The 27022-nt window shown below is 54.2% G+C and overlaps 8 protein-coding genes across 8 annotated transcripts; 5 read left to right on the top strand and 3 right to left on the bottom strand.

The window, feature by feature from the left end:
• Window positions 1–818: 818 nt before the first annotated feature.
• Window positions 819–5188, bottom strand: ACET3X_009715 (uncharacterized protein; the record flags this gene model as incomplete). The annotated part of the gene is made up of 6 exons (XM_069455861.1): window positions 819–839; window positions 889–1156; window positions 1205–1825; window positions 1879–2405; window positions 2895–4346; window positions 4397–5188. 6 exons carry the CDS (start codon window positions 5186–5188, stop codon window positions 819–821), a joined length of 3681 nt encoding a protein of 1226 aa, XP_069302548.1.
• A 1896-nt stretch (window positions 5189–7084) lies between these two features.
• ACET3X_009714 (uncharacterized protein) lies at window positions 7085–10642 on the top strand (the record flags this gene model as incomplete). The annotated part of the gene is made up of 3 exons (XM_069455860.1): window positions 7085–7102; window positions 7310–9308; window positions 9366–10642. The coding sequence occupies 3 exons, from the start codon at window positions 7085–7087 to the stop codon at window positions 10640–10642; spliced, it is 3294 nt and encodes a 1097-aa protein (XP_069302547.1).
• A 2148-nt stretch (window positions 10643–12790) lies between these two features.
• ACET3X_009713 (uncharacterized protein) lies at window positions 12791–14341 on the top strand (the record flags this gene model as incomplete). Its single annotated transcript, XM_069455859.1, has 2 exons — window positions 12791–13108; window positions 13175–14341. 2 exons carry the CDS (start codon window positions 12791–12793, stop codon window positions 14339–14341), a joined length of 1485 nt encoding a protein of 494 aa, XP_069302546.1.
• An 827-nt stretch (window positions 14342–15168) lies between these two features.
• On the top strand, window positions 15169–16792 carry ACET3X_009712 (uncharacterized protein; the record flags this gene model as incomplete). Its single annotated transcript, XM_069455858.1, has 5 exons — window positions 15169–15225; window positions 15279–15564; window positions 15624–16201; window positions 16257–16661; window positions 16712–16792. The coding sequence occupies 5 exons, from the start codon at window positions 15169–15171 to the stop codon at window positions 16790–16792; spliced, it is 1407 nt and encodes a 468-aa protein (XP_069302545.1).
• Window positions 16793–17151: 359 nt separating this feature from the next.
• On the bottom strand, window positions 17152–19819 carry ACET3X_009711 (uncharacterized protein). The gene is made up of 3 exons (XM_069455857.1): window positions 19546–19819; window positions 18099–19479; window positions 17152–17720 (listed from the first exon to the last, which is right to left on the bottom strand). Exons 2-3 carry the CDS (start codon window positions 19393–19395, stop codon window positions 17632–17634), a joined length of 1386 nt encoding a protein of 461 aa, XP_069302544.1. The 5' UTR covers window positions 19396–19479; window positions 19546–19819; the 3' UTR covers window positions 17152–17631.
• A 2852-nt stretch (window positions 19820–22671) lies between these two features.
• ACET3X_009710 (uncharacterized protein) lies at window positions 22672–24951 on the top strand (the record flags this gene model as incomplete). Its single annotated transcript, XM_069455856.1, has 4 exons — window positions 22672–23239; window positions 23304–23469; window positions 23534–23821; window positions 23877–24951. 4 exons carry the CDS (start codon window positions 22672–22674, stop codon window positions 24949–24951), a joined length of 2097 nt encoding a protein of 698 aa, XP_069302543.1.
• Window positions 24952–25007: 56 nt separating this feature from the next.
• Window positions 25008–25837, bottom strand: ACET3X_009709 (uncharacterized protein). The gene is made up of 2 exons (XM_069455855.1): window positions 25767–25837; window positions 25008–25710 (listed from the first exon to the last, which is right to left on the bottom strand). Exons 1-2 carry the CDS (start codon window positions 25798–25800, stop codon window positions 25262–25264), a joined length of 483 nt encoding a protein of 160 aa, XP_069302542.1. The 5' UTR covers window positions 25801–25837; the 3' UTR covers window positions 25008–25261.
• Window positions 25838–25988: 151 nt separating this feature from the next.
• Window positions 25989–27014, top strand: ACET3X_009708 (uncharacterized protein; the record flags this gene model as incomplete). Its single annotated transcript, XM_069455853.1, has 2 exons — window positions 25989–26942; window positions 26994–27014. The coding sequence occupies 2 exons, from the start codon at window positions 25989–25991 to the stop codon at window positions 27012–27014; spliced, it is 975 nt and encodes a 324-aa protein (XP_069302541.1).
• Window positions 27015–27022: the final 8 nt, after the last annotated feature.

Here is a 27022-nt window from a genome sequence, read left to right as displayed (position 1 = left end):
ATAACGCACCCCTGCCCCTGCATCATCCCCCTTCCACAACATGTCACTTCCCCAATCTATATTCAACTCACATCACACAGCCACGACACAGATTCCACATGCAGCCACCACGCTGTGTCCTTTCTTCCCCACGCGCACAGCATGCAAGGTACGAGGTTACGGTACCAAATTCAGCCTCACATGTCACAATGTCTTAGCCGCCCCCCTCTCTTGTGGCGTCAAAAGCTTTTCCTCCCGCAGACTAACCCCACATCAAGAACTGCTGTGTTCCTGTTGAATAACCGGGATCCCCAAGCTTCTCTTTCGCCATATTTTTTTTCTCATCCGTGCTTGTCGAACCGGGTACCTGGGATCACGACATGGCTTTAGAGGCGGAGTGACACGAAAAGCTGAACTGTTGCCAATGAGTTGAGTCCCAACGAGAAAATCAAGCGTGAGTAGGGTTTGGAAAATGAGGTTTACTGACAAGAGATATTACAATTTACTGCGGACCTGAATTCTCCGCTTGCTGCCGCTACTACTACTGCTATACAAAGCATATGTACGTCTTTACCCGTAGATTATCTTAGAGAAGAAAAAACAAACAATGTAATTGAAGAAACCCTTATGATGCCAACGCTTGCTATGGGATGGAGAGCATCTGCCTTAGTCTCCATAGGTGATGATGAACCAAAGTGGAGAGGTATCAAGAACAATAGGAAACGATGAGCTAGCCGGTGCTTTTCATCGGCGGTAGTGATGCCGCGATTGAAACGTCAAGAGTAAACAGGGGAACGCCACCAAGGTCAAGAAAAGATACGCCACACGTAGCGGGGGCCCTAGCGAAGGCCAATAACGCTCTGGAACGTTGTCAGTGAAAGCTGTGCTTGCGTATCAGGGTACCCATACCATTTCGAGCGTCCAGACTCTCCTTATCCATACCTTGAGCTTGCCTTCGACACCCCTAACGTTGTCAAGCTCAACACCTTCCCACCAGCAGCGGCGAGCGGGTTTCCTCCAGAAGAGGAGCAGCTTCTGCGCCATACCGACAGCGTTGCTGTTAGCAAGGTCGTTGCCCTTGATGTCCGTTCTCAGGCGTGCAAGGGCGATGCTGCAAATGACGGCTTTGTTAGGCTCGCCGGCACGGTGGCCCCATCGGTCGTCATGGTTGAAGCCGCTAGATGCTGTTAGCTGCTAGTCTCTATAACGCCATTGTCGTGCTTACCCTGCGGTCAACATCTCGATGAGGTGCTGCTCGGTCGTTCCTGGCTCTTCACTCTTCCTGAGGCCAGAGAAAATGCCATCTTGTCTAAGCAGTGCCTCACCCGCAGCCCGCTTGACTTCAATCATCTCAGGCTGAGTAATGTCGCGGTGAGGCGGGATAGCGTAGAAGTCGAGGTCCTCGCGAAGGACAATTATACCAGCGCGATCCTGCAGCATGTCCCTAGCGGATCCATGCATAGGCTCAATGGGCACAGCTTCGGCAGCATGGTCGGAGGCGGCGGTCGGCGAGGGAGGAGACGCAGGGATGGTCTGGGCTACAGTGCGGAAGAACTCCAACATGTACTGTAGAGAGTTTGGATCATACTGTGAAGGATAGATATTGTCAGATAAATATAATGCGGGGTTCGAAAGATGGTACAAGATCTTAGCTACTGGAGCCAAGGGAAGGGAAGGGGGGGAAGGAGAAGAGGAAGTGGGGTTACCAACGTCGACTGGGTATACGTCTCCATCGTGGTAGGAGTTCATGTGCCCGTCTGGGAGCAGGCCATTGGGAAAGAGGGAGAGTAGGACGAACTCGGGGAGGGTCAGAAGCTCGTCTCGCGACAGGGTAAACCGCGTGCCCCTACATTTCGAGTTAGCTTCGGGCATGGTGTGTGTGGTGTGCGGAGTGACTACCTCAACTCCAAAGTAATGTTCTCGTCTGATCCACCGAGTGTGTTGATCGGCGGTCCTGCGTTTGTTGTTTGCGATACCTGAGTAATGATACTCGCGGGACCCCCTGCGGATGCCATTACGTATGTAAAAGACTCGAGCGGGCTTGATCCTTCGCTGTAGGGTGGCGGTGGTTCTCCGTCGTCGACGTCTTTGCTACTAGAGCCGTCTTTGGAGTCGGACGGGAGGGCGGCCTTGGTGGCAGCTACAGCGGCAGCAGACGACGAGGACTCGGTAAAGGCAGGCGCAGATGTGAATGCGGGAGGCGATTCGTCTTGTGTGCTTTCACCGAGCTTGTTGCGTTCCTCGGCGTCGCCGGGCGGGAAGAAGAGGGAGGAGAAGGGAGGTGGGTAGGGTGATTCGCCGGCTGTTGTCAATGCTGCGGTGCTGCTGGCGTGTGCGCTGGCGGCGTAGGGTGGACGGGACGAGTCACGATCGGTGGGATTCGGATGCAAATGAGTGACTACGGACAAGCCGTCTGTACTGGAGTTCTGCGTGCGCGACAAGGTGCCGGTGGGTGCGTGGTTGTGTATTGGACAGGACGGATGATGAGCTCGAAGGGGCAAGCGCGCTAGTAGCCGCTGTCAATTAAACCTGAGCGCGTGGGCACCACGAGGCAGCTACGCGCATTGAGGTCGAACAGGAGGCAAGGTGAAAGGGAAGCAAGTGTTTGTTTGCTTGCTGTGCTGTGCTGCGCGGGAGATGTGGTGCGTGTGATGAGGTGCGATGGACGCGGAGAGTGGTTAATGAGTCCAGGCGTCTGGTTTGGAGCTAGCGTGCCTTCCAACTTTCAAAGGGAAGGCACAATCGAGTGTCATGCATCTTGTCACGACCGGCATAGCAACGCAACACCAACGCTTGTGAATTGCAATCCGAACCAAGTGATTGCCTCAAAGATGCTCACGTTTCTCGGGCATGGACAAGCATATCATTACTGTCACATATCTGGCATTCTTGACTCGCATCTAGTGCTTCGCTACCACTCCCGCTTCGTTCGCTTGTGCTGTAATGCGCCGCTTGTAATCTTTGACAGTGCCGTCAAAGTGCTCAATCGTGCCGTTATCACACACCCACAAACTTGTGCATACATTCTGCAACATGGTCACGTCGTGACTGACCATCAGCACACCACCCTGGAACTTGTTCAAGGCATCCGAAAGCGCGTCCATGGCTTCAATATCCAAGTGGTTAGACGGCTCGTCAAGCACGAGAATGTGCGGGTTCTGCAACGCCAGGCACGCAAACGCAACGCGCGATTTCTGACCTCCTGACAGTAACTCCATCTTCTGCAGACCCGTCATACCAGTAATACCAAACGCACCAAGGTGGCGACGATACTCTTCATCTGCCCGTCCGTGGTACGTCTTCGACATGAAGCCGACGGCACTGTCATTTAGATCCAGCGCGTCAACGTGATGTTGCGCAAAGAATCCTACGCGTAATCGTGGATTTTGCGAGATGACACCAGTCGTGGGTTGAAGAGCACCAATAAGAAGCTTCAATGCAGTTGTCTTTCCGGCACCGTTGGGTCCCACAATGCCGATACGGGAGTCGAGTTGCACATCAAGGTCCACGTTCTTCAGCAGAATCTTGTCAGGAGTGTACCCAAACGTAACGCCGCTCATCTGAATGATAGGGGGCGACAGCTTTTCAACCTCCGGGAACTTGAAGTGCACCGAGTATGCTGCCTCTGGGGGAGTCAGGACAGGCATCTTCTCCAGCTTCTTGATCCTAGACTGGGCCTCAGAAGACTTGGCGGCGTTGTACCGGAACTTGTCGATGAAAGCTTGCAAATGCGCACGCTCGGCCATCTGTTTTTCATATTCGCGAACCGCTGTCTTGCGACGCTCTTCTTTGGTCGCGTAGAACGAGTCGAAATTACCGCCTTTGTAGTAGTCGAGTCGCTCAGAGTGTTGATGGATAATATCGGTTGCTACTTCGTTCAGGAAGGCTCGGTCGTGGGATACAACAAGTACTGTGCTTGGGTAACCCTGAAGATAGTTCGCTAGGAAAGTGATAGAGGGGACGTCCAACATGTTCGACGGTTCGTCGAGCAAGAGCAGATCAGGTTCACAGAAGAGCGCACGTGCAAGCGCCAGACGCATCCTCCATCCTCCAGAGAATGTTTTGGTCGCGAATTGCTGTCGCTCCTGCGAGAAACCAAGACCTGCAAGGATACTTGCTGCTCGAGACTCAGCCTTGTCGGATTCCATTTCGGCAAGCTTGGCATGGATGTCGCTCAAAGTAGTATCTAGACCCTCACGCTGAGTGTCTAGCTTGGCGGCATCTGCAGAAGTGTCTGCCATTTTGGCACGCTCCTCTTCAAGCTCAGCTAGCTCCTTGCTGATCTTTTCTTGCTCCCTAAGGAGATGCTTGCGCCAAACGTCGGCGTCCAAGACAGCTTGCAGAGCAGGAGTGTCATCACCAGTAATCTGTATACAAAGTCAGTTGTAGAAGATAGATCATGAGGATGCTGACAAACCTCCTGTTCCACGTGAAGAATCGAAATGTGAGTAGGGATAGCGACCTCACGGCGAGCAAGGGCGCGAAGCAAAGTGGATTTACCGATACCGTTTTGACCTACCAGACCGTATCTGCGGCCATATGCAAGGGTGAGAGAGCTGTCTGTAAGGATACGTAATCCAGGCATGGAGATGTCAAAGCTGTCAATCTTGATATCCTTGCTCTTCGAGGTAGAGTCACCCAACTGCAGCGGGTTAACGGCCATGTAGAACTCCTCATAGCTTTGCGCCTCGTTGGGCTCGTTGAGAAGTCGGGAGGCTTCATATTCAACATTCTTGAACTCTTTACGGTCTTGCTTGGCACGGAGTTTACGTTCAGCCTTCTCGAGCTTCTTGCGGTCGACTCTGGATTCGACTTTACGCGTGTTGGCAGACTCGAGGTCAACGGCGCCACCAGCGAGACCTAGCGTGGAGGAAATGTTCCTGGAAGAGCCCACGTGGATAGCCTGGTCGAGTTTCTTGGCCGAAGGTGCCATCTGGCGACGCTCGCCGTCGGCACCATTGGCGGCATTGAGGCGGGAGACGAACTTGTCAACAAGGTTTTGGATACTCGTCTCATTCTGGCTTGATAGATCTCCAGAAGCTGACAGGAGCAGGGCGCTCACGGTAGCAGCAGCTTCCTTGAGCGGGGAGGGGGCATTGGGGTCCGAGTCGGAAGTAAACTGGCTGGCGGCATGGCTAAGGTACCCCGCTGAATACTCTGACAGGACAGGGTCAATGTTAGGGATTTGGGTTCTGATCTCAGCTTCCATGGTCGCGGGTTGGCGGGAGATCCTGGATGATGCGTTGTCCGACAAAGTCAACGTCGGCCGCAGTCGATGTCACGGTGGCGCTGGCCTGGACGGCGAGCGGGCGATACTATCGTACTATCGAGTCTTTTCCGGTAGTCACAGTGTAATAGCGGGGCAGTGGGCGGTCTCTGCTTATTGCGGTGTTACGGCTGCTTGTCCAAGGCAGAGAACATTTTGACGTGGGGAGCCAAATGTGGCGTGGCGGCGGTTCTGGAAGGAGCGGGCAGTGGCCAATCAGGGCATCGACGCCGACAGCCCATCAAACATGACAACCCGTCTCTGCGCCTGTGGACTGGCAGAGCTGGCGGATCTGCACCACGCGTCTGGAGGCGCCTTAGCAATGATGTGCTTCTAGGATTGTCCCGGTTACTCGCATCTCTGTGTTCCCGCAGGACAGCACGCACTGCAGTCACCTTGGGCTCTACCTAGGTACTGTACTGTACAGTACAGTACAGTACACCGCACGGCTCGCGCAGCAAGCCGGCTGCCAGATGAGCTCCAACGTGCGGCCGCCATGCCTAGAGGGAGGGGCACAACGGCCCCGATGGTCTGCAAAAGCATCTGGAGTCTATCCTTGACCGCGGTAGTCATCCTCCAGCTGCTTTGGGCCGGACACGAAGCCGCCTTGGCTACGACATGCAACCTGCGATGTGGCCATGTCGTTTGATTTGGCGTCGAAAGAAAGAAGGAAAAACTCCGCAATGTACAAAACGGCGGACGGCTACCGACTACAGAGCCATGGTGGATAGATCAAACCGTGCGCGCATTTGCCGGAGATATGTTCCGAGTGCAGAATTTCTAGGATGGGCAAAATTCGCTGCCTCAGTCACTCACCGTTTCCGTGCCATCCTCAACCCATGTTCCCGCTGGGCGCAATTGGTGCCCGAATCAGGCGATTCAACAAACATGTATACGGGCAAGGCCATGCTCGTAAGTACCAAGGTCGCTCTGCCGTTGATTGTACCGGGTGCGGGCGACGAGGTAACATGCGATAGCTCCGTGGCTGCACAGTCTAAGGCACGCCTTCGCTACCACCGATGGACTACCTAGCTACATAAGCCGGTTGACACTTGCGTACGCCGCGATCAGCAAACATCTCCACTGCGCGACAGGGGTCTCTCCAGGCAGTTCAGCGGCCGGCTGCCAATCACCGTGTGTTGTGACGGGCGCCTGGGATGCTCGCTGGTACACTATATTTGGGTAGCTCTGACGGCAGAGGGGTTCTTCCAGCCTCTCTGCGCCATGTCCCTGATTGTTGTTGATTGTTACTCGGCGCTAGAGGCTTGTCCTAGGCCGACTCTCGCAACGTCGTGGTACTGGGCACCGCGCACCGCGCACCGCAGCGGGCCCTCAGCGTCCATGTGCATTTCTTGCTTGGGCACGTCGCATCGCATGCAGCATTGGCCGATGAGATTGACTTTGCACGCAGCGTGGAGCTATGACGGTGCAAAGTGAGGCATGGGGTCTGTGTGCCTCCGTGTTATGTTTCGAGTCGAGCTGCCGCTATCAGCCCTCATCGGCGACATCTCGCTAATCCAAAGAGAGCTGGGTAGCCCTGTACGTAGATCCCAGAAGCAACAAGCAGTGGATTCTCTTCAGTCTTCCGCTCGCTCCTCGTCGAGCTCCACCTCTCTGCTTCAGCCCGCCGCGGTGCTTGTGCCGTCCTTCCCTTTACTACGCTTCGTAATGCAGTACGCCTGCCCCAGCGCCTGATTGAGCCCCTCCTCTCCCTCCGTCCCTACTCGTGCAGCTCGCGATCCCTGGTTCACCGGCACCCTGACATGCCATAATGCTCGACAAGTCGTCACAAGCGCCTCGACGAGTGACCTTTTCCCGGCGGCTTGGTTTCCTACGAGAATGAAAACGATTCCAACGGTAATTACCCTGCATTTTCTCTATCTCACAGTCCGTGGATCTTCTGTCCGCGCTGCAGCTGCCCTTGATTTGTTTTGATATGTCTTGATCGACACCTCCACTGCCTCTAATCCGAGAACGGCTGCACCAAGCCTGTCTTGCCTCGATATACCTCTGTTATAAGAAGTCGGACTAGGCGCCAATGACTGACGGACCCTTGTGATACAGCTCTGTGCCACTGCCGCTGTTGTTGGTACATCCTCTGTCGGCTTGGCTTTTGGACGAGAGGCCCCCTTGGACTCGTCGCACCCCAATAAGAAAAAGGCGACGCGGGCATTCGAGCCGCGTCTTGATCCAATGTCTACTGCTGCCATGACCACGACTGCGCCTCCCTACAGTGCCCCGATATCCGTCGCCCCCGCCTCGCGCATGTCGTTTGCGACTCGACTCAGCCAGGAAGGCCGCTCCCAGTTGCGGATTGTGAGGAGGAAGACGAGCGACGATGCGGCGATGCAATTGCCGAGCAGCGCCAACAACTACTACCCTTCGAGCGAGCAGAGTGTGTCCGACTTGGACACGACAAGATACGTGCCCACGCGGCGAGCCTCGTGGATCAAGCGCCTCTCGTCCATTTCCAACTCGTCAAGCCGGGCTACGAGCCCGTCGCCACTGTCACCAGCAGTCTCGTGTTCCAATGGCTCAATGGCCTTCTCGCACGATGGCTCGACCGTGCCCGTAATCGACAAACGCTCTACGTCAGCAGTACCGCGCAACAAGCTGGTGAAGCGCTCCTCGTCAGTGCGCGGGCCCCGTGAAGCGCCTGCCTTGGGTTCTGCCACTCTCCGACCGTCCTTCCGTCGTCCAGCGACCAGCCACCAACGCAACGCGACACTGCAAAACTACGGCGCGCGCCTGTCCATGACGGCCGAGCACACTTCAACAGACGAGCAGCAGACTTCGACGAGCACTGACAGCGAGGTCGAATACACTCAGTTCTTCACAGCGAAGATCACCAAGGAACGGACACTGGCGAGGCGGAGAGGCTCGGTGGCATATGCGAATGGTTTCAAGAGGATATTTCCCGACGACAAACACAAGCCCATGCTCGTGCTTGCAAGATCAGTCGTAGCAAGCGTAGAGGACACGGAAGACTCGACAAGCGACGATGCCGACAGCGTCTTCCTCGTGAGCCGACCAGAGACGCCACTTAGCATGGCGGCCACGTTTGCTACCAAAGTAACAAACCAAACTCGTGGTCGGCCCTCCACATCACAAGCCGAGAACGCCCCCAGACCCAAACGCTCCTTCTCCATCACTTCCTTCCTATCGTCCAAGAAGGAGCGAACTGGCGCAGTGCCCGGTCCCAGACTCTCCCGCCGCGCAACCCAGCGGGTCAACTCAGCACCCATTCTGCCTACCATGAGCAGACGGCCACACAGCACCTCGTATGGAGAAGGCCGACGAGACGTGACCGACCCAACGCCAACAAGACGCGACATCGCCACATCCGCCGGGCCTGCCGACATGGCACCTGCACGCAATGTTTCTCGGGCCAGGCCTGTGTCGTCGCCCTTGTTCCCTACCTTCTCCTCGACTGATCCCGTTGCTGGCGCGGCCTTGGCGTCAATGCCCCAGCAGCCCGATGTTTTGGCCTCAGCCGCACCGGGCGCCAATCAAGCGCCACCATCCCCTACTCTAGCGCAATCGGGAGTTCGGGCCTCGCGTCATTCCATGGCCCCCTCAGAACAAGCCTCGACATTGGTCGGCTCGTCTGATAATGAAGTTCGCGCCTTAGGGTCCGGCGACGAGGACGACGCTGACGTCCAGAGCGAGACCCTCTTTGATTCGCTGCGCACGGGTGCGACCAGAGGCTCAACCGTCGGCGCGCGTGGGCCTCGCATTGAGACTATATTCGACGAGTCACCCCCCTCCAAGGTCAAGATTACAGCCCTACGAGATCTACTGCCGCCCGGCTCTTTTGGCGAACCGACGGTCAATGGTGTTGCCGGCCATCAGAGCATCGCCGAGGAAGAGGAGAGCATATCGACTCCCGTGCGGACAGTGCGCCCCCAGCGCTCCTTGCAGGACTCGCCCAGCGTCACTCGAACACACAGCGCGCCCCTCTTCCCCAAGGCGATATCGTCGTCTTCCCCGAGCATGCCCAAGCCGCTCTCGCTTGGCACATTAGAATGGGACTCGCGCGCAGGAGACGACGACGACGATAGTAGTAGGTGGTCACTAGAAGAGGCAGATGATGAGGATCCCTGGGTTGATCATCCAACAGCCAACCACAAGGCCAACCCTGTGGCTCTCCTGCGACAGCACACGCATCTACTCGCGCCGGGCTTCGCTACCAACCCGACTACGCCACAACATTCCACATCAGAGTTTGGTGACAAGGACGCACGTAGCAGCATCTTCGATTGGTCTGAACAGCAGATTGCAGACAAGAATTCAGGAGACCGCACACCGCCGCGTCCCCGTACAGTGCACGGAAAGAAGGATGCAGACCGCAGAGGCAGCCGATCTGTTGGTCGGCGAGTACCCAGCGGGTTGCACGCTCGCAGCCAGAGTGTGCCTGTGGTTCCGGATCTGACCGGCAAACGTAACACCGTGGTTACAAACAAGTTCGGCACATGGGGTGTGGGAAGCAAGGGTGTCACCGAAGACTGGAATGACGACTTTGACTTTTCTGAACTCACCGAGGAGCCTGTTGCTGAGGACGGAAGCTCTCCTGGGCTGGACAGTGGCTCAGCCATGATTGTGCCGAAGAGCATACAAGAGCAGCAGAATAATGTTCTTGCAAACATTAGTCTATTGCGCGAATGGGGCCTGTTGATTGAAGAACTAAAAGAGCAAAGAGTACGCGCTGTTGCGCTTGGCATGATACAAGGCCCACCCTCTGGCATGTGGCTCGAAGTGGATGCGATGATTGAGCTTGCAGACCAGGAGGCCGACCACCAGGATGTTGCTCAGGACTCACCACCATCGTCGCCTGATTTCGACGAAGACGCCTTTGAGGACCCATCTGCAAGCCCTAGCCATGGAAGAGGAAGGCGCAAATCATCTTCTCCTCATGAAGATGGCACTAAGAACCCACCCCAATCGGCGCGCCCACTGAGGAAGTCTATCCTCCCTTCGAACAGTGGAATTTTTACCCCGCAATCTTCACCGATACCAGCCAAACCGGAGGCTGACGCCACCCCGGCTACCCAGGAGTCGAAGACCATCGCTACGAGACCCCGTAAAGACTCAGAAGCCAAAGCGCGCTCCGTTATTGAAGCGCTGCAAAAGAGGAGGAGCACGTATGAGCCGTTTCTAGACGCGCCGCCAATACCTTCGACACCTTCGAAGAAAGTCCCATTCGACACATCGACTCTGCGACGCATAGTGCCATATGTCAGCACGTTGACGCGCAAGGTCAAAGACACCATCAGGGACGCAGAGGGCTTATACTCCAGTCCTCTTGCGAGCCCCTTACACGAGGAGCCACCATTTGGCACGATCCACCAACAAGAGGCGGATCTTGCGGCTCAGATGAAGCTCATGACAGTAATGTAGATTCGCAGGATACAACGACGCGACTTACGAGCATGTTAAAAGAAGCATACACTCGCTTCGTGCTGGCCACACGCTTCTGAGCAAAAGTTTGTGGGAAGAAACAAGAGTTTCTTCTAGATGTTTCACCTTTGGATCAGAGCGTTCGAGCGAGGATCAAGCCTTCGTGGCTTGGTCAATCATTACCCTGTATTAATTACGCAGCCGTCGATTATCACGTCAGGCTAAGTACTGCATTTGGAGCGACATGGCATTTGCGATTTCCTTTTGCATACGTTGCAGCATCTCCCGGCCAGGATACACATGGAAAAGAGGAGACATGCGACACGAAGCGCATGTGTTTTGTCTAATGGAAGATTATGGCGCATTCAGGATTGGGGGTTTCCTTTGTGGAGGCGTTGAGCATATAATACTCTCCTGGCGGGATGGGCATACCGCGCAGTTCGCGAGCCGCTTTTCTACACGTTCCAGTCATGTATAAAAGCGTGTTGAGGGTTTTTCTCTTTGTTTCTTTGTTCCTTTGTCTTTCTCGATCTACGATATCTGGAATCACAACGAGGGTCCTCTCAAAAATCATAGCATTGATACCTGACGGCCACAGCGACTGTCTCTTGAGACACGAATCCACAGAATATGGAACATATATTACACTGTGGTGCCACTTGATTCGCTGTGATGTCTACACCTTTGGCTTTCGGGATCTTGACAGACAACGACATCATGCTTAAAGTGTTTAGGCTACTGTGTAGTAGTCCCGAACTATTACCAGTACCATACTGTCTAGCTCGCATACACCGCCTCTTGCTTTTACACGACTGCTACACTGGAAATCATCCTCCCATCTTATGTTTTGGTTGAAGTTGTCTTGTTGGAACTACCATAGCTTCCGAGCCGTTGTTGCGAGGTCAACTACTGCGGGCCCATAGCCGAATCACACGCTACTAATGCATTCCCACACATTGCCTTGTGAGGAGCTAGTCATCAAGGCAGCGCCGAACGGAGGCGCAGTTTTACGCACTGATGATCGCCTGCGCATCTTGTTCATGCCGGACAGCCAGATCTTCGTACAGCAGCGTACCAGACTCGCATTCGCTTCTGCCCGGGCGGGTCAACGAGCAGCGAAGGCACGTGGGACGAACGTTTCCGACAGACGAACAGCGGACAATGCAACGGACGCGGCACACAACTGAGGGATTTACTCTTTCCACTTGTATCGTAATGATGAATTGTGTATATCATGCTACGCGAACAATCTTGGAACAGCACAACAAATAAAGCCCATGCCGCTTTGCAGTCATAAAGCCGAAGCTACCACTAACCGAGGGACGCCCTAATCTACTGCACTGTCATCCACGATGCATATTCCTGTTTTCCGGACGATATAGCTTACCAGATTTTTTGCCATTCAGCTTGTCTCGTTCGTCTCGGGGTGCTTGGCCGCTGTTGTTGGTCCGACTCCCCAGCAAGCGCGCTTACACGCACCCACGGGTGGGAATAATGTCCTCGGCCGGCTCGGCTGTATTGATTGTGCTGTAAACAGAGCCTCCAGAACCCTACTCCACAATTGCATGTCCACATACATGAAAACGGTCGCGCGACCTGCCTTGTTGGAAACATGCGATTGATGCACCAAGACGAAGGCGAGTACGGATTGGCAAGACTACAGTACTCGCCAATTACATCTGCATGCACTTGAGACTGCGACGGTTTGACAATGGGCAGATCGCAAAACCCCGCGCTTTCATCCATCCGAGGTCGATGACGATTGCCTGTCTTGGAAGGCGCAGGCCAAGCAACACCAGGGAACGACACCAAAAGGGAGGCGACTGACACCTGCACTACCTACCAAAAGAGGGGGGATTGACTATATGTGCATCGCTCTGTAGCCCTTCTTGCTGTTCTCCCTCGTCAGCGGTTGGAGACGCTCATTTGTGATCAAAACAGCAAGCTTCCTCCAATCTCCACAACGTAAACACCGAGAGAAAGTCCTTGTTGGCTCGACTACACCCGTACCTTGCATACCGCCCCCCATCTTCCCCGTTCCCGCCAACCAACCACGCATCGGACTGATCAGCCAGAAGCGGTTTTGTTGCCCAAATCCATTCTTCGTCCGAGACTGCCGACTTCTCACGTCATTTTGAGCATTCCAATATGACGCTGAAACACTTAATAGCCGCAGTGGGCCTGAGCGCATGCTCTGTTATGCTGACGGCCAAAGCGCAATCCACCGCTGCAACAGCATGCGCAAGCCCCATTGCCCCACAACATGGTGCTCCTTCGGTGGCGCCGGGGTTCCGTGTCCAAGTCGTGGCTAACGGGCTGAGAGATCCACGCGGCATTATTTTCGATCGGGAAGGTGGGCTGCTGGTTGTGGAACAAGAGCATGGGGTTAGTAGGTTGAGGTTGACGGGTGATGGAGCTTGCGTTAGGGTTGATGGTGACGTGCAGAGTGTAGTTGAGGATGAATCTGTGAGTACTCGCGTCGTGCGGGGCGAGACGTGACTTGAGATGGTTTCTGGTAACTGACTACAACAGTTGAACCATGGAATCGCTTTCTCGCAGGACGGCAATACGCTCTATGCATCCTCCCACAGCACTGTCTACGCTTGGGACTACAATGCCTCACAGGGCCAGACTACATCTGAATCCCGTGATGTTGTCCAAGGCATGGGAGACGATGAAGGTCATACCACACGTACCCTACTCATGTCCCAGGCTGTTCCTGACATGCTACTCGTCTCCCGTGGTAGCGTAGGTAACATCGATCTTCAGACTCTGGATGTGAATACTGGAGTCTCAACCATTAAAGCCTTCAACGTGGGCAACATGACCAGCTCGGCATACGATCATGCGTCAAGCGGACTGCTGCTGGGTTGGGGTCTTAGGAACTCAGTCGGAGTAGCTGAGGAACCCGTCTCAGGTGGTATCTACTCTGTGGAGAATAGCGTCGACAACATCCCCCGAAGTGGACAAACTATCAACCAAAACAACCCAGGTGAGGAGCTCAACTTTCACGGTTACCTCAACGGAACCGCGAGCGATGTACAAGGTGGCAACTACGGTTATCCTTCATGCTTCACAGCATGGAATGTGTCCGAGATCCCAGACTTTGGCGGAATGACAGGGCAGCAGTTTGCCATTGGAGATCAGAACGCAACTGTGAACGACACATTCTGCGAGAATGACCGTATTGCTCCTCGGATCACATTCGACGCTCACATGGCTCCCCTTGATATCAAGTTCAATCCCAATGGTACTGCCGCATGGGTAACGATGCATGGCTCATGGAATCGCGAAGAGCCCATCGGTTACAAACTCAGTTTTGTCCAGTTTGATGGTAACGGCTCACCAGTCGCACCTGCCAATAGCACCACAGCCGCCGTTGATATTGTCTCCAACCCCGATCTCTCTGCTTGCCCTGGCTCTTGTTTCCGACCTGTTGGTCTTGCATGGGATGCCCAGGGTCGCTTATTCATGAGTTCCGATTCTACGGGTGAGATATTCGTCGTTACAAGAGAGGATGGCAGTGGTGTTGCAGATGTGAGTGAAGCGGCGGGTGCTGGAGACAGCGCGAGTCCGAGTCCGACAGGATCTGGAAGTGCGCCTCAGCCGAGCGAGACTACTGGTAATGCGATGAAACGGAGCGTTGGAAGCGGAAGCTATTGGGTTGTTGGTGCAGCCATAGTTGGCGCGTTGGTCTGAAGATGATGAGGAGGAGGAGGAGGAGGAGGAGGAGGAGGAGCACTACAATTATGTTTGCATAGTCACACGGTATCCATAATACAATGCTGTAGCTGCATCAAATACCCCGTATACCGCTCTCCATTGAATCCCGACATTAAGCAGAAACGCATACCCGGTTCGCGGACATCATACCGAGCTCTGGACTGGGCAGTACGTCATTGGCTGTACCTTCCCAGGAAGGCATGTAGAAGACGAGCAACGGCGACCGCAACCGTCCTCCACATCTTCAACCTCGCATCCTCATCATGCAACACGCAGCCATGCTTCCTGTACCGGCACCGCCTTGTGGCGTTCGTGACCCACCTCAACGTAACTACCTTGTTGAAACCTTGCCCTCCGCGTGCAAACGCATCCAGGCACAGCACCGTCGTTTGCAACTCTTCGTCACTGTTGCTGCCAGCAAATCGCCGGGGACAACCTAAGGCACCCTGCCCAATCCGAGTTGCTGGTTCTCAACCATATCCTTGGAGCTCAAAATACTGACATAGCCCAACACAGCCGCTGGATTCGGTATGAGGGTGCTGTTCAGTTGGGCATAACAGGCAGAGTTCCACCTTCACTTCGTTTTGCGACGGCCTTCTACGGTCAGCTGGATCCCTGCTACCCTTACTTCTTATTCTACAATAGGAGCGTGCCTTTACTCGCAGCTAGTGCGGGTGACCTCTCCACCGTATATCGTCCTCGTACACTGCCAGTCCTTGTTCTTCCACCGACCCGCTTACTCTATCACGTTGGATCTCCAAATATCTCAATCTCTTGACCTCGTACCAGTCATCTACATCAACATGTCTTGCTCCCAGGACCTAAACGATGCCACGGCATTCAACTCTCTGCCTATAGAAGTGTGTATCTTCGACATGCATATGAATGCACAGATGCTGACAATCTGTGGCAGCTCAACAAGGCCATCGTTCATGAGCTTGACAACGACAAGGATATTGCGACATATCGACTCATCTGTCACTCTACAAACGATGCCGTCGACGCGGACAACCTTTCCTTCTGGCGCGCCAAGTACCGCGAGAAGTATGACTTCAAGGATGGCCCCAACAACCTGTCCCTACGTCGCGTGTATCAACGTCGCTCCAAGCAGCTTAGACGTGGAATCAAGTATCCATTCTTCCATGGTATTCGTCAAGGAGAGAGACAGGTCGTCAATATGCTCAAGGATATGATCAATGGTAAGTCAAACAATACCCTCAAGACCTAGGCACGCATCTCGTGTCCTAACACAAAGCAGAGTCATTCCAAGGAGCTACCGAAGTCGACGAGCATGGCCGTTTACGCAGCAAGAACCACGCTCACATACTGGACTTTATTCTCAAATCTCGCCTCCTTAACAACGACCGACGTGCCCCTGACACCCCACCCGGCGTATCGATGCACATTGAAGATGGGCTTGCCGCGGTGAAGCTCATGTGCTCTCAGTTTGTCTTTAACCTCGAAGGCTTGAAGCACAACATATTTGCTTTTGAGGAGTCACAGCACGCCGTGTACCTCTCTGCCGCTACCGCTCCACTCTTCAATCGCGATCACACCAAGTTGAATCTCGGGTGGATGTTACATGCCATGAGCTTCTTCCGTCATCACATGATGAATGAGGACGCCCAGACACTCTTCGACAAGATCGAAGGGCTAGATGCCACCCAGAAGCCCTCAGCATGGCGAGAACAACTTAAGAATGGGGTTCGACCTCTGAGCAAGTACTGGAACGGCACATATGCATTTCTTGATAACTCCGAGGTTCAGAAGCTGCGACGGCAAGGCCCAGGAAAGCAAGTGTATATTGACAAGAACGTTGACGAAGGCAAAATTCAGGTACGCTATTCTTGGAGTCTTCGAAGTCGCGCGTACATTGACTGATCACATACAGTCTCTTGAGCTCACTTTTGCACAAGACGGTGTCCTACCTGATGGTCGCCAGCTACCATGGCCCCCCATTTTTGAAGACCGTCTCCGCTCGCTCGCGAACGACACTCGCAAGGAAGGCATCACGACTCAAGGTCGGAGTCTATCTAAACCTACCGCATCCAGCATCCAGTTTGAGGGCAAGGGTGAGGACCTTGACGACGAATACATGGCTCTTGGATGGCTCAACACTCTGCCTCCGCAAGGTGGTATTCCCGGCTGGCAGCGCATAACCTTCATGAAGCACTTCACCGTAGATTACAACCACCCAAACGAGGACAATCTTTGGGCGTACGAGGGCGTTGTTTTGCCTGGTGGTCGGATCATTCTGGGCCGATGGTGGTTTGCTTCGGAGCAGGGCCACCCTAGCGTAGGTGATCACATGGAGTCCATCTTTTGACGAATACTAACTATCCATAGCTGGAGTACAACGGACCTTTTATTCTATGGGCTATCGATGAACCCGACATGGAGGATAACTGCAGCGACGAAGGTCTCTGAAGCACCTGATTGCGGCAACGAGGCGGTCTTGGAGCCCCATCTATAACCTCATGTCTGCTTTTTCACATCTTTTGGTCATCTATTTTACCTTTCCCTACATACTCTGAGGTTCAAAACATGGCGATATATTCATGAATTTGGTATTTCCTGGAGGCAAGGATGCCTGGGGTTTCCTTTTGCTTTGTTAGTTTGACATTACGTATCACATAGTCGCCTCACCATGGTATATGCAGAATTGCAACCGGGTCCACGTCCAAACCAAAAGTTTATTCTGAGATAGTTGATGCTTGATCCTGTCGCCCTCGACGTGCGAAATACCATGGTAGCAGCTACCCGTCATGGCTCTGCATGGAATTGGTGTTGGATTCTATGATGAAGTATCTGGCTGATGTACTACTGCCGAAAATTGTGGTTGAAGAGAGAATTCAGAACAAGAGTATGAGCAATCGAATGAAAAAAACACTGTTTCGCATTTCATATCTATCCCGAGTTCGTAAGTCATGTCATGAATCATTCGTGTTCGGACCAGAAGACCCGACGTCGCAACAAGTCAATGTGCTGTTCTTCTTCTCTCTCCACAAGACCAAGAAGATGCCATGTATCCACCCATTCTCTACCATCATTATCATTCATCAAAAGACCAAAACGTGAAATAGAATGGAGATTGCTAAAAAGAAGAACAATGACATTGGCTGCCTTCTTGCTTGTCCAAGCCCCGCGAAGAAAAAAAAGGTATTCAACAACACTTTCTCTACACAATCGCAACAGTACAATTAACAAATAGGCCGTTTCGAGAAAAAAAAGGGGTAAGGAAACAGAGACGATGGTTGGGTAAGCATCTAATACCTCGCACCCATAGGTGGCGGTGGCACCGAGCTCCCGTAAGGATTCGCATCCGCGTAGGAGGTAGGGTAGGATTGGTTGGCGGCTACAGGATATGCGTACGGATTAGCGGCTGCTCCATTCATGTTGGACCCTAGGGCAGTCTGGCGGGCTTCTCTTTCGCGTCGTTCACGAAGCTTTCTCCTCTTGCGGCGGCGCGTCTCGAGTTCCTTGACGCTGTGGCGTTGCTCGTTCATCTCTTTCCACTCGGAGTAGGCAGACTTGATGCCGAGGGCAGCGATACCCACGGCAGCCGCGTCCTGGAGCATGTTTTTGGACTTGCGTTTGCGCGCTTCTTCGGGTGACATTTCGCCCTCGCCGACGAGCTTGCGGCGGTTCTCCGAGGCAACCATGGACGAATAGACTCCGTGGGCGGCGTGAATGGTGGCCACCGTGGCCAGACCGGCAGTAAGGAGTTCCTTACCTCGTAGCTTCTTGCGCTTCTCCTCCATATCAGTGGACGATTCGGAATCGCTGCTAGCGTCCCATCGACCCCGATCTGCTCCTCCACCTTGTGCTGTCAAAGCACCCGCGCCTGCCCCACCGGCGGCGGCTAGTCTGCGATCTGGGTTAGTCCTGGAAGGGGCTTCGGAATACTGATCGTCCATACCGCGGCCTCGGCTGTACGAGCGGCGGTTACCCCTACGTGAGGGCACATAGCTGTCGGCGCTGGAAGAGCGGGATCGCTCGCGGCGGGAACGAGACTTGGAGCGCACACGGTCGTATAGAGCCTTGCCTGCTGCGAGCACTGCACCGGTACCCGCTACCTTTGCGAGACCGTTTCCTCCCTCACTGGAATGGGAGCGTGAGCGGCCGCGAGAGCGAGAACGCCCAAAGATGGACCTGGACCTGGACCTGGCACGAGAGCGGGAGCGAGAGCGAGACCTGGAGTCGTCACGACCACGAGGAGCACGGGAGCGGGAGCGAGAGCCATTGGCTAGGCGGGAAGCAACAAGACCACCCAGAGCGGACTCGGCGACATGTCTCTTCTCGTGCTTGCCAGGATCTCTGTCGATGAGACCGTCGATACCAGCAGCACCGAGAGCAGCAGTTGCAATACGTTGGCCCTTGGCACCGGTCCATGGGCCGGCCTCCTTGCGGCTGCGGAAGGCTTCGACAGCACCGGCGACGATGGCGGCTTTGGCAGCCTGCTCCCACTTCTCAGACTTGCGTCCTCCTCGGCTGCGGCTGCGAGAACGTGAAGCGTAGCGGCTGCTTCGGCGGTCGCGATCGTCGTAGTAGCCGTGCCTGTCGCTGTCATAGCCACGGTCGTCTCGACGAGGGCGGGAGCGCGACCGATCGCGGCCGCTGCCAGTGACGGCGCCGATGATGCCGCCTAGGCCTGCGGACTCGCCAAAGTCCTTGACCTTGTCGACGATGGACTTGCGGCGCTGCATGTTGGGGCGCTCGGAGTACTCGGAACGGTCATCGTAGTCGCGGTCTCGTCGACGGGGGCGGTCATAGTAGTCGTCGTCGTAGCCACGGTTCACTGAGCGGGTGCGGCGGGGCGGCGCATACTCCTCGCGGTACTTGGTCTGCCTATACTCGGCACCGGGAGGGAAGTCGCGGGGGATTTCCTCGATGCTGTCCTCGCGCGCTGCGGGGCGGTAGACGAGATCTCGTGCCCCGCCCGTGCGACCGCCGCGCTCAATGTACGTCGTCTCGGTCACGTACTCGGGCTCCCGCGTACGGTGCCGCGGTGCGTAGCTGTACTCGGACATGGTGGTGTTGCTCTATACCCGCCGTGGGCGATGTTGCCTCTCCAGGGTCCAGTAGCAGGAAGCGTCGTGTCCGGCTCCCGTCTTCTGCGCACGCCTCTGGTTAGCCGGCATACTAAAAGGCGACGAGCAAGGCGACGACGTTGGGCTTACCAGATAATCGCTTTGGTCAGATGGAGCAGACTTGGCTCGTAGCCCAAGTTTAGTAGATGGAAGGGGCTGTCGCAACAAAGAACAAAGGTGCCTGTGCAAAGTAACGGGACAAGGTGGGTAGGGGAATGGCGTATGTTGAGCGTCGCAGGGCACCGGCAGGCAGTGGTATTTAACAGGATGATCGACTCGGAAGGTCCACGGCTGATGACTGTCCGTCTGGCTTGGGTCCCAGGGATCTATCTCGGCGTAGATGTTGCCGTCTGCTCGAAGCTGGGGTGGGCGGCAGTCTTGAGGGCGCAGAGCGGCAACAATGTGCCTATGATGTCACCGGTCGGGGTGCCCACCGGCCAAGCCCAAACTTTCTCTTACCAGCTGCTGCGCCCAACGAGAAGACAGTTTCCAAACGGGCTTTAGGTCAACTGATTTGCGCAGCTTTTCTGACCGGCAGCCCTCACCGACCGCCCGCTTGGGTGTTTTTCGCTGCGAACATGCTGCTCGCCATAGCCCCCTCTCCAGCCGCCTCCGAGTCCTGACCGGTGCCTCACTTTCGTCCATGTTACGTTGCAACGACGCCTTTCTGACAGCTATCGCATCCTCTCCCCACTCGCCTCATGGCTGCATCTCCCCCCTCCCTCTCCACATGTCTCGCTGCGTCTAAGCCATGATTCCAAGTTTCTGTCCTGCACCCTGCCCACTCGGCACCATTCAGGCCTGGATGACGAAGCCCGGTGCCATTGTGTGTAGGGGTGCTATGTACAGAACGCCACGTGAGTCATCAGCCATTGGCCGATAGCCGTGCGAGATACATGGAACTCCAGCGAACATGCGAGGATACACCTGTCAATGTGTGGTCTGACACTTTGACGCTGGCCCAAACCCTGCAAGGACCGGGGAGTACCTGACAATCTTCAACAAAAGATGCCCAACTACATGCTTTTCTTCCTTGTTTGTTTGCTTCGTGTTTTACACAGTCGATGACGATATATGTTCAAAACGCGAACTTGTGTTTGGTTCGCTGGAAATTGAGGCGCATGCTAATACGAGCATTTTGGGCTTGGTAGCTCAACTTCTGTCTTTATACCTCTGCATTTTTCCAGAGTGACCAAATCTCTACTCATCACGACTGCTCGGCCTTTGTACCACAGTTGGCACGGCATGTGGCGTGTTCCTTTTGTGAGAGTCGAATGAGTCTGATTGCAGTTCAACCACGAGGCGTAAGCTTTCACGCTGCTGCCGTAGTTTGAAGTACTCATCAGTCTCTCAGAGAAATCTAAATTGTTCCCATAAATTGTCATGAGCAGATCCTACCTTGATCAGTCCAACAGCCATGTCATAACACGTATTGGAAAAGTATTGATGATTCCTGCTCCGTCCCGATGCATATGGTACAAGCATATATACACAGCGCAACATCATCCTCAAACCTTGATCGCGTACCGCCTGGACCTATCGCTTTCCACTACCTTCCCTGTCCGTTCCTTTGCCCACAGCTTTAGTCTTGACATGCGCTGTATATTTGCCTCTTCCTGCTCTCTGAGCTTCTCTGCTTCCAAGTCTTCTGCTGTGAGTTCTATCGACATTGCCTTCTTCCTCTGTATCTCGGGGTCCGGCCGCAGGACCTTCTTGTCGAGCAACTTCTTGACCTGCTCTCGTAGCGTCCTGGCTGCGTCCCTGGCTTCGCTCATGCTTGCAGCTCCATTCTGGCTGGCAGCCTGCTTAATCTCTTCTTTCCTCTCCTTCTGGCCCCATGGCTCGAGGTCGGGAACCTCTGGCCAGACGAATGGCTGCTCCAACTCTACCGTCATGTATTTCTTCGATTCCTCACGGAACCAATGCCGTGGCTGTTCGCGCGTATCGCGCACAGGCATCTGCTTTACATACGATCTGATGTTGAAGCATTTGACGTTGTAGGCGTGGTAGAGGTAATCGCGAAGGTCGTACTTTGAGAAGTCGAGCGGGACGAGGAAGCGGGCATGGTACGGTGAGAGGTTTGGAGTGCGAAGAAGTGCGACTGTGAACTTGGGACTGGATTATGTTAGCCCTGAGCGTAAACAGTGCATTGCAGTGACGTACAGGTATATCTTCTTGCTGCCAAAGGCTATCAGTTTTTTTGTGATGGGTACGGCGTTCATGGCGATGGATTGCGACACAGTCCGGAGGCTTGGACGAGATGCGTTCCGCTGGACTGACTGGCGCACGAGCGATGGTTACGGCGGCTTCGACAAGTGCAATGCGCGACGATGCCGCATGAATCGATCTCTAGTGGTGACTTTGGTGACGGCTCAGAAAATGGATCGGAGGTCGCTCCGCCTAACACCGAGGCCCGCCAAGCCTTGCCCCGACTTCTGTGCCTGTGATGCACAACGACTCTTGGTCATCCTGCGTTGACATTTTGTGCATCCTATCTTCGCCCTCTCATCTGCACCTAAACGCCTCATGTAAGCGATACCCACAATCTCTTCACATGATACTAGCAGATCCCGCCGCTTGTATGGGTGAATCAACAACTCCGCTCGACGAATCTCAACTGCATTGGAGGACTGTCTGCTCATATTCGTAACAAGTTGCCACATGTTTGCATTCTCGATTGACATGTCTGAGACCGGAACATCTCTGGTGTTGCAGGTGGCATCCACATGGTCAGCGCCCGGAAGTAGGTACCTAGTCAAAGACAAGCAGTTTGCCCTTGTTGAATGCCGCCTCACGCGACAGTGTCCTCAAGTAATAGACGTTCTCTCTCAATCAAGTCAATTGGACACCGTAGCTCTTCACACCATCAATCTTGGTATTCCATCTTTCTGTTCTCTGCACATATGCCTTCATGAATCCGATTGATATATCGTCTTTTCTCCCTTGAGTGGGGCAACAACTTTTATACCTTGTTGCACACGACTTTCTTATAACACTCCAATATAACACGCTCTGAAGCTTGCTTTTACCATTTGGCTGCACTTATGGCAGGTGTGGATACGTCCAAGCGTCACTGCGCGTTTGCTCCTTCCGACCTGGGTTCACGTCGACCTATCCTTGCAGATGAACACCACAGCACGGCTCCTAATCTCCTCTTCTCGACGCCATTACTTCGATACTGCTTCAGATACAGCACACAACAAAGAAGCTACAGCCATGAACGGAGGCGAAACCGGCCTGGCTCCTAGGCCAAAGCCAAATAGAACCATACCGGTGCCTCAAGAGTTCCGTCGCCCCACTCATGCCAGAGAGTGCGAAAACATCGTCAACGAGGTCAAGATCAGAACGGGTTGTGTAGTCATTCCGCAATGGGACAGTGGGAGGATCTGCCAGTTCGGCATCGCTGGAGGAGGCGCAGGATTGGAGAAGGCGGTCCGATATATCAATCAGTGGATTTCCAACGCGCACGTCAAATCAAAAGATTCCTCAGCATGGGCAAAGATGCCAGCTTTCGATCCGGACAAATGGTACTACGAGCAAATTGAAGAAATGGAGCGTCAGCGCAAGGAGGTGTTCAGAGGAACGGCGCCCAAGGTGTCAGAAGGCGAAGCACCGCTACAACGCCTCATCGTACATTGGCCGGATGATCTAACCAATCAGAACATCACCCCTCGCGACGTCTTCGGTAACAAGTTGGAAGCGCTGGATGCTATCAGGACTAACGATGAAGTTTTCATATCGCTTCTCTCTGGTCGGGGCGACGGCGGGCAGATAGAGATACAAGGTGCGTTTTAGATGTAGAAGATTCATATGGACCGTTCGCTGACTTCTCGCCTCCATCTTCAAAGCCGTAGACGTCGCGAACATAGAGGCGGCCGAGGCGCATCTCAAAACAATGATCGACCGTGTCAAAGCTGGAGCGATGGGACAACAGCAGACACTCAACATGATTCTTGATGATAAAGAGGGCATGGAAGTCGAGCTGCAAGAGGCTGGCGCTTGGTGGCCCAACCTGTGCGTAAATTGCCTGTATCAATTGCGTGTGAGATATGTACTAACTGTGGGTACCTGACTTTAGACAAGACCGAATCGTACCCCGCCTCCTTCCCAATAGTATGATGGAATTTCCCGGAAGTTTTCGCGGCGGTTTCATGCCCTCCAAGCAGCTCTCAAAGATCCAGCGTTCGATTCAGACAGCTCTTGATGCCGTGCGTCACAAGAAAGGTGCTTACGATATGACCATCCGCCTAGGGTCTCTAGCACTGAACTCGAGACATATCAGAGAGAATGAGATTGGGAAGAAGTACAGGAAGGATATCTTCTTGAAGTCAATCAACGGATCTATTGGCCTTGAATCAAAGAAGTGGTAGGCTGAGACGAGACCCCTCACAAGAGCATCATGATGGTAGCTAACAGAAAAGGCTTGTCGACAATGGGTTGGGCTGCCGGATACTGGAGTCTTTCTACATGGCTCACGACTTCTTCGAACCTACAAAGTCTTCAGACTATTTCGGCTACATGCCCAAGTCTCTTCAAGGAACCCGCCCTATGTTCCGAGGAACATGGGTGTTCGCCGACCCCAGCGCTGTGACTGCTCACCCGCCTCAAGCTACAGCTACCCGCCATCCTGGTCGGCCCAATCCATTCAATCAAAAGCCCGTCCCTACCGCGAATCCGACACCAGTGCCGACGGTACAGTCTAGCCTTATCGTGGTTCGAGTTGATTGGACGGACGACGAACAGGGGCTGTACGAGAAGACCACTACACGATTCTACAAGACAGAACAGGGTAGGCCAGGTCCAACGAAGAACATGGACATCAACCTGCTTGAGTTGGGAGAGAGCCGAGGATGGCATTTTGCGCTCGAATCGCTGACCCCCGTGGCATCGAAAAGCATTTCGCCTGTGATAACTGATTTCGCCGAGCGAGTCAAGATGAGGCCCGACCATGATCACCGTTTTAGTGAGAGCTTTGCTGAGTGGGAGCAGACACCGACTGTCAAGAAGTATCTGCGGACCGGTCGTCTAGATACCATCTACTCTTTTGGAATCAAGCAAACATGCTACAAAGTTGGGGTTACCGGCATGTGGTACCCGGGACAGAAGCTACCCGTCTGGGGTCTTTCTGTCCGTCTTCCAGAATGGGCGACTCATCTCGCAGAGCTCGAGCGGCTGCTGGTTGGTCGCGAAGCTGACTGGGGTGACACTATCGCTACTTTCTTACCAGACGACGGACAGTCCCGCGACTCCAGTGCTGCGAGGACCTTCGCGCGGCCTGTTCGAGGAGGGGTGGAAGGGGAGGCGGAGATGGCAGAGCTGACTGAAGGTGCTGTTGCACAGCATCCGGAGGACGAAGACTTCGGACCAAGGAACCTCAATCTCGGCCCTGGCGTCGAGACACCACCACGCGACGGTATCCGCATCCTCATGGACAAACTACTTCAGCTCTCAGCTATCGTCAGTTCAGTCACCAACATGGGAGACGTCTCTACCTAGATAACAGGGAAACGATGAATCCGCACGCAGGATACGTATACATTATATCTGCATGTCACCTTGACATTTGGTAGCCCGTAGAGATCTGAGGTGGTCTGAATGGGTGTTGAGTCTAGGGGTCAATTTTCAAGTAGAACCATGCCAGCAGCATGGTATCTGACTTGATTCTCAGGCCCATGCTATTCCGTTCTCTACTCTCGAAGGCGTGTCTGATTCTCCAGCTTTGCTCCTGCTCGTGTGACACAGCTTGGGCGGCAGTCATGGCAATCCTTCCACAAGCTCATCCTTCAATGCTACTTTTGGGGGCACTTTAGCTGCCTTGCTCCTCGCCCTTGCCTTCCTGTGCGTTCATGACCTTGAGCCTAATAACCTCCTCGACGACTCTTACATTCTGCGCCTTGCCCTGTACAACACCCTCCAAGTCCTTCAGGCTGTCGCCCAGATCCTTGACCTTGCGCTCATAGAAGTCCTTTGCGCTGGCAATATCCTTCTCTACGAAGAAGCCTGTGCCTACATCCACCAGCACATGCTCGTGGTCCGTGAGTTTGCCCGGTACGTATAATGAGGACGTCAAGGGGACGAGCAGCGGTTTCGAGACGGTCGCTGGTGTGAGACCGGTTGAAATGGAGGTCAGGCAGTCGCGGAACTTGGATTGCGCGGTACGTAGCGATTGAAACGAGTTTGAGAGGTGGGTGAGCTCGGCATCGAGTTGGGTTTTTAGTTCTTGGAGGCGGGGGACGGGGAGGGATGTGATTTCGACTGCGAGACGGAAATCAGCATAATGCGCGATAGATTGGCGGTGGGCTACTGTTCACTTTGACCAGGCTGCGCGCCTTGAGCTTGTGCCATGTTGGTGACGCGTGGGGGGAATGGGTGTCGAGCTTCGGGCTGTTTGTGACAATGTAAAGTCTAGGACGGGAAGGTTTTGGCGGGGCGGCGAGCTGCTCGTGTGGGGTACGGTAATGTGAGAGCGTGTCAAGCTCCTCGGCGAGTCGCATCTACGCAACCCGTCATACCTCACCATACTCCAGTCCTCCATGCCGAAGCCAGGCCCTAAAATCCCTCGCCACCAAATCCGCAGGCCTGATCTTCGACCTGTACTGAATCGGCGCTTTCGAGGCTTACAAAAGACACAATACCTAGACAAGAAGAAGCAGCTTAGCATAACCGATTTCGACCTCGACTCTCCCGCCGTCTTCAAGGAAGCTTTCCTCGACATACCCGCAATCAAAAAATGGTTCAAGAAACCTTCTGAGACGCCAGATGTGCCCACAGGTAGACCACGCCACAAATACCAACAACGCAAACTTGATGCACTCTATAGAACCTTCAGATACCCCCAGGAGTTGAATACAGCGTATCTGGAGCAGTGTGGCAATGCGATTGTGCCCTTGGAATTAACGCGTGCTTCCGCCGACGGCAGCGCTCGGAACGATACTTTCGAGCGCTTCGAGGCCCCGCTGTCCCTCCTATTACAGCATATGAGTGCTGCTGAGACGCAAGACACCAGTTTGTACCTCGCGCAACATTCGCTAGCTGATCTTCCAGCGCCGCTGCAAGAGGACCTCCCTACACCCTTGTCCTTCCTATCACATCTCCAGGCCCGCGGCGATATCTATGCCTCAAGTCTCTGGATGGGTAGGCCGCCTACTCGCACGCCGCTGCATCGTGACCCGAATCCGAACATCTTCGTGCAACTGGCAGGCAAGAAGACGATTAGGCTTATGAGGCCCGACTTGGGCAGAGACGTGTATGAGAGAGTGAGGCAGAAAGTATACGGGGCTGGCGGCGACGCGAATATGAGGGGAGAGGAGATGATGCAAGGTGGAGAAATGGAGGGCTTAGAAAACGCGGTCTGGAATAATGACCCGGAGGCAGATGTGGCTGGCGCACGTGGCGTGGAAACAACTCTGAGGAGCGGAGATGCACTTTACATTCCTCGCGGGTGGTGGCATGCTGTTAGAGGGATTGGAAAGGGCGCAAATGCTTCGGTAGGTGCAGCAGAGGATCTTTTCTGGATGTGTCAACTAATCACTGTCTAGGTCAACTGGTGGTTCCGTTGAATCAAGTT

Source organism: Alternaria dauci, chromosome 10, assembly GCF_042100115.1.
Source record: "Alternaria dauci strain A2016 chromosome 10, whole genome shotgun sequence".
Classification (NCBI taxonomy): Eukaryota; Fungi; Ascomycota; class Dothideomycetes; order Pleosporales; family Pleosporaceae; genus Alternaria; species Alternaria dauci.
The sequence above is the reverse complement of the archived record's forward strand: the minus strand, read 5'-3'. Positions and strand labels throughout refer to the sequence as shown.

Bases quoted from the DNA above. Each gene is read 5' to 3' on its own strand.
- ACET3X_009709 (XM_069455855.1), bottom strand. From the start codon at position 25,800: ATGGCACAAGCTCAAGGCGCGCAGCCTGGTCAAA. The intron at 25,711-25,766 runs GTGAACAGTAGC...TCCGTCTCGCAG, and splicing joins AGGCGCGCAGCCTGGTCAAA to TCGAAATCACATCCCTCCCC.
- ACET3X_009711 (XM_069455857.1), bottom strand. From the start codon at position 19,395: ATGTCCGAGTACAGCTACGCACCGCGGCACCGTACGCGGGAGCCCGAG. The intron at 17,721-18,098 runs GTAAGGAACTCC...CATATCCTGTAG, and splicing joins GAAGCGCAAGAAGCTACGAG to CCGCCAACCAATCCTACCCT.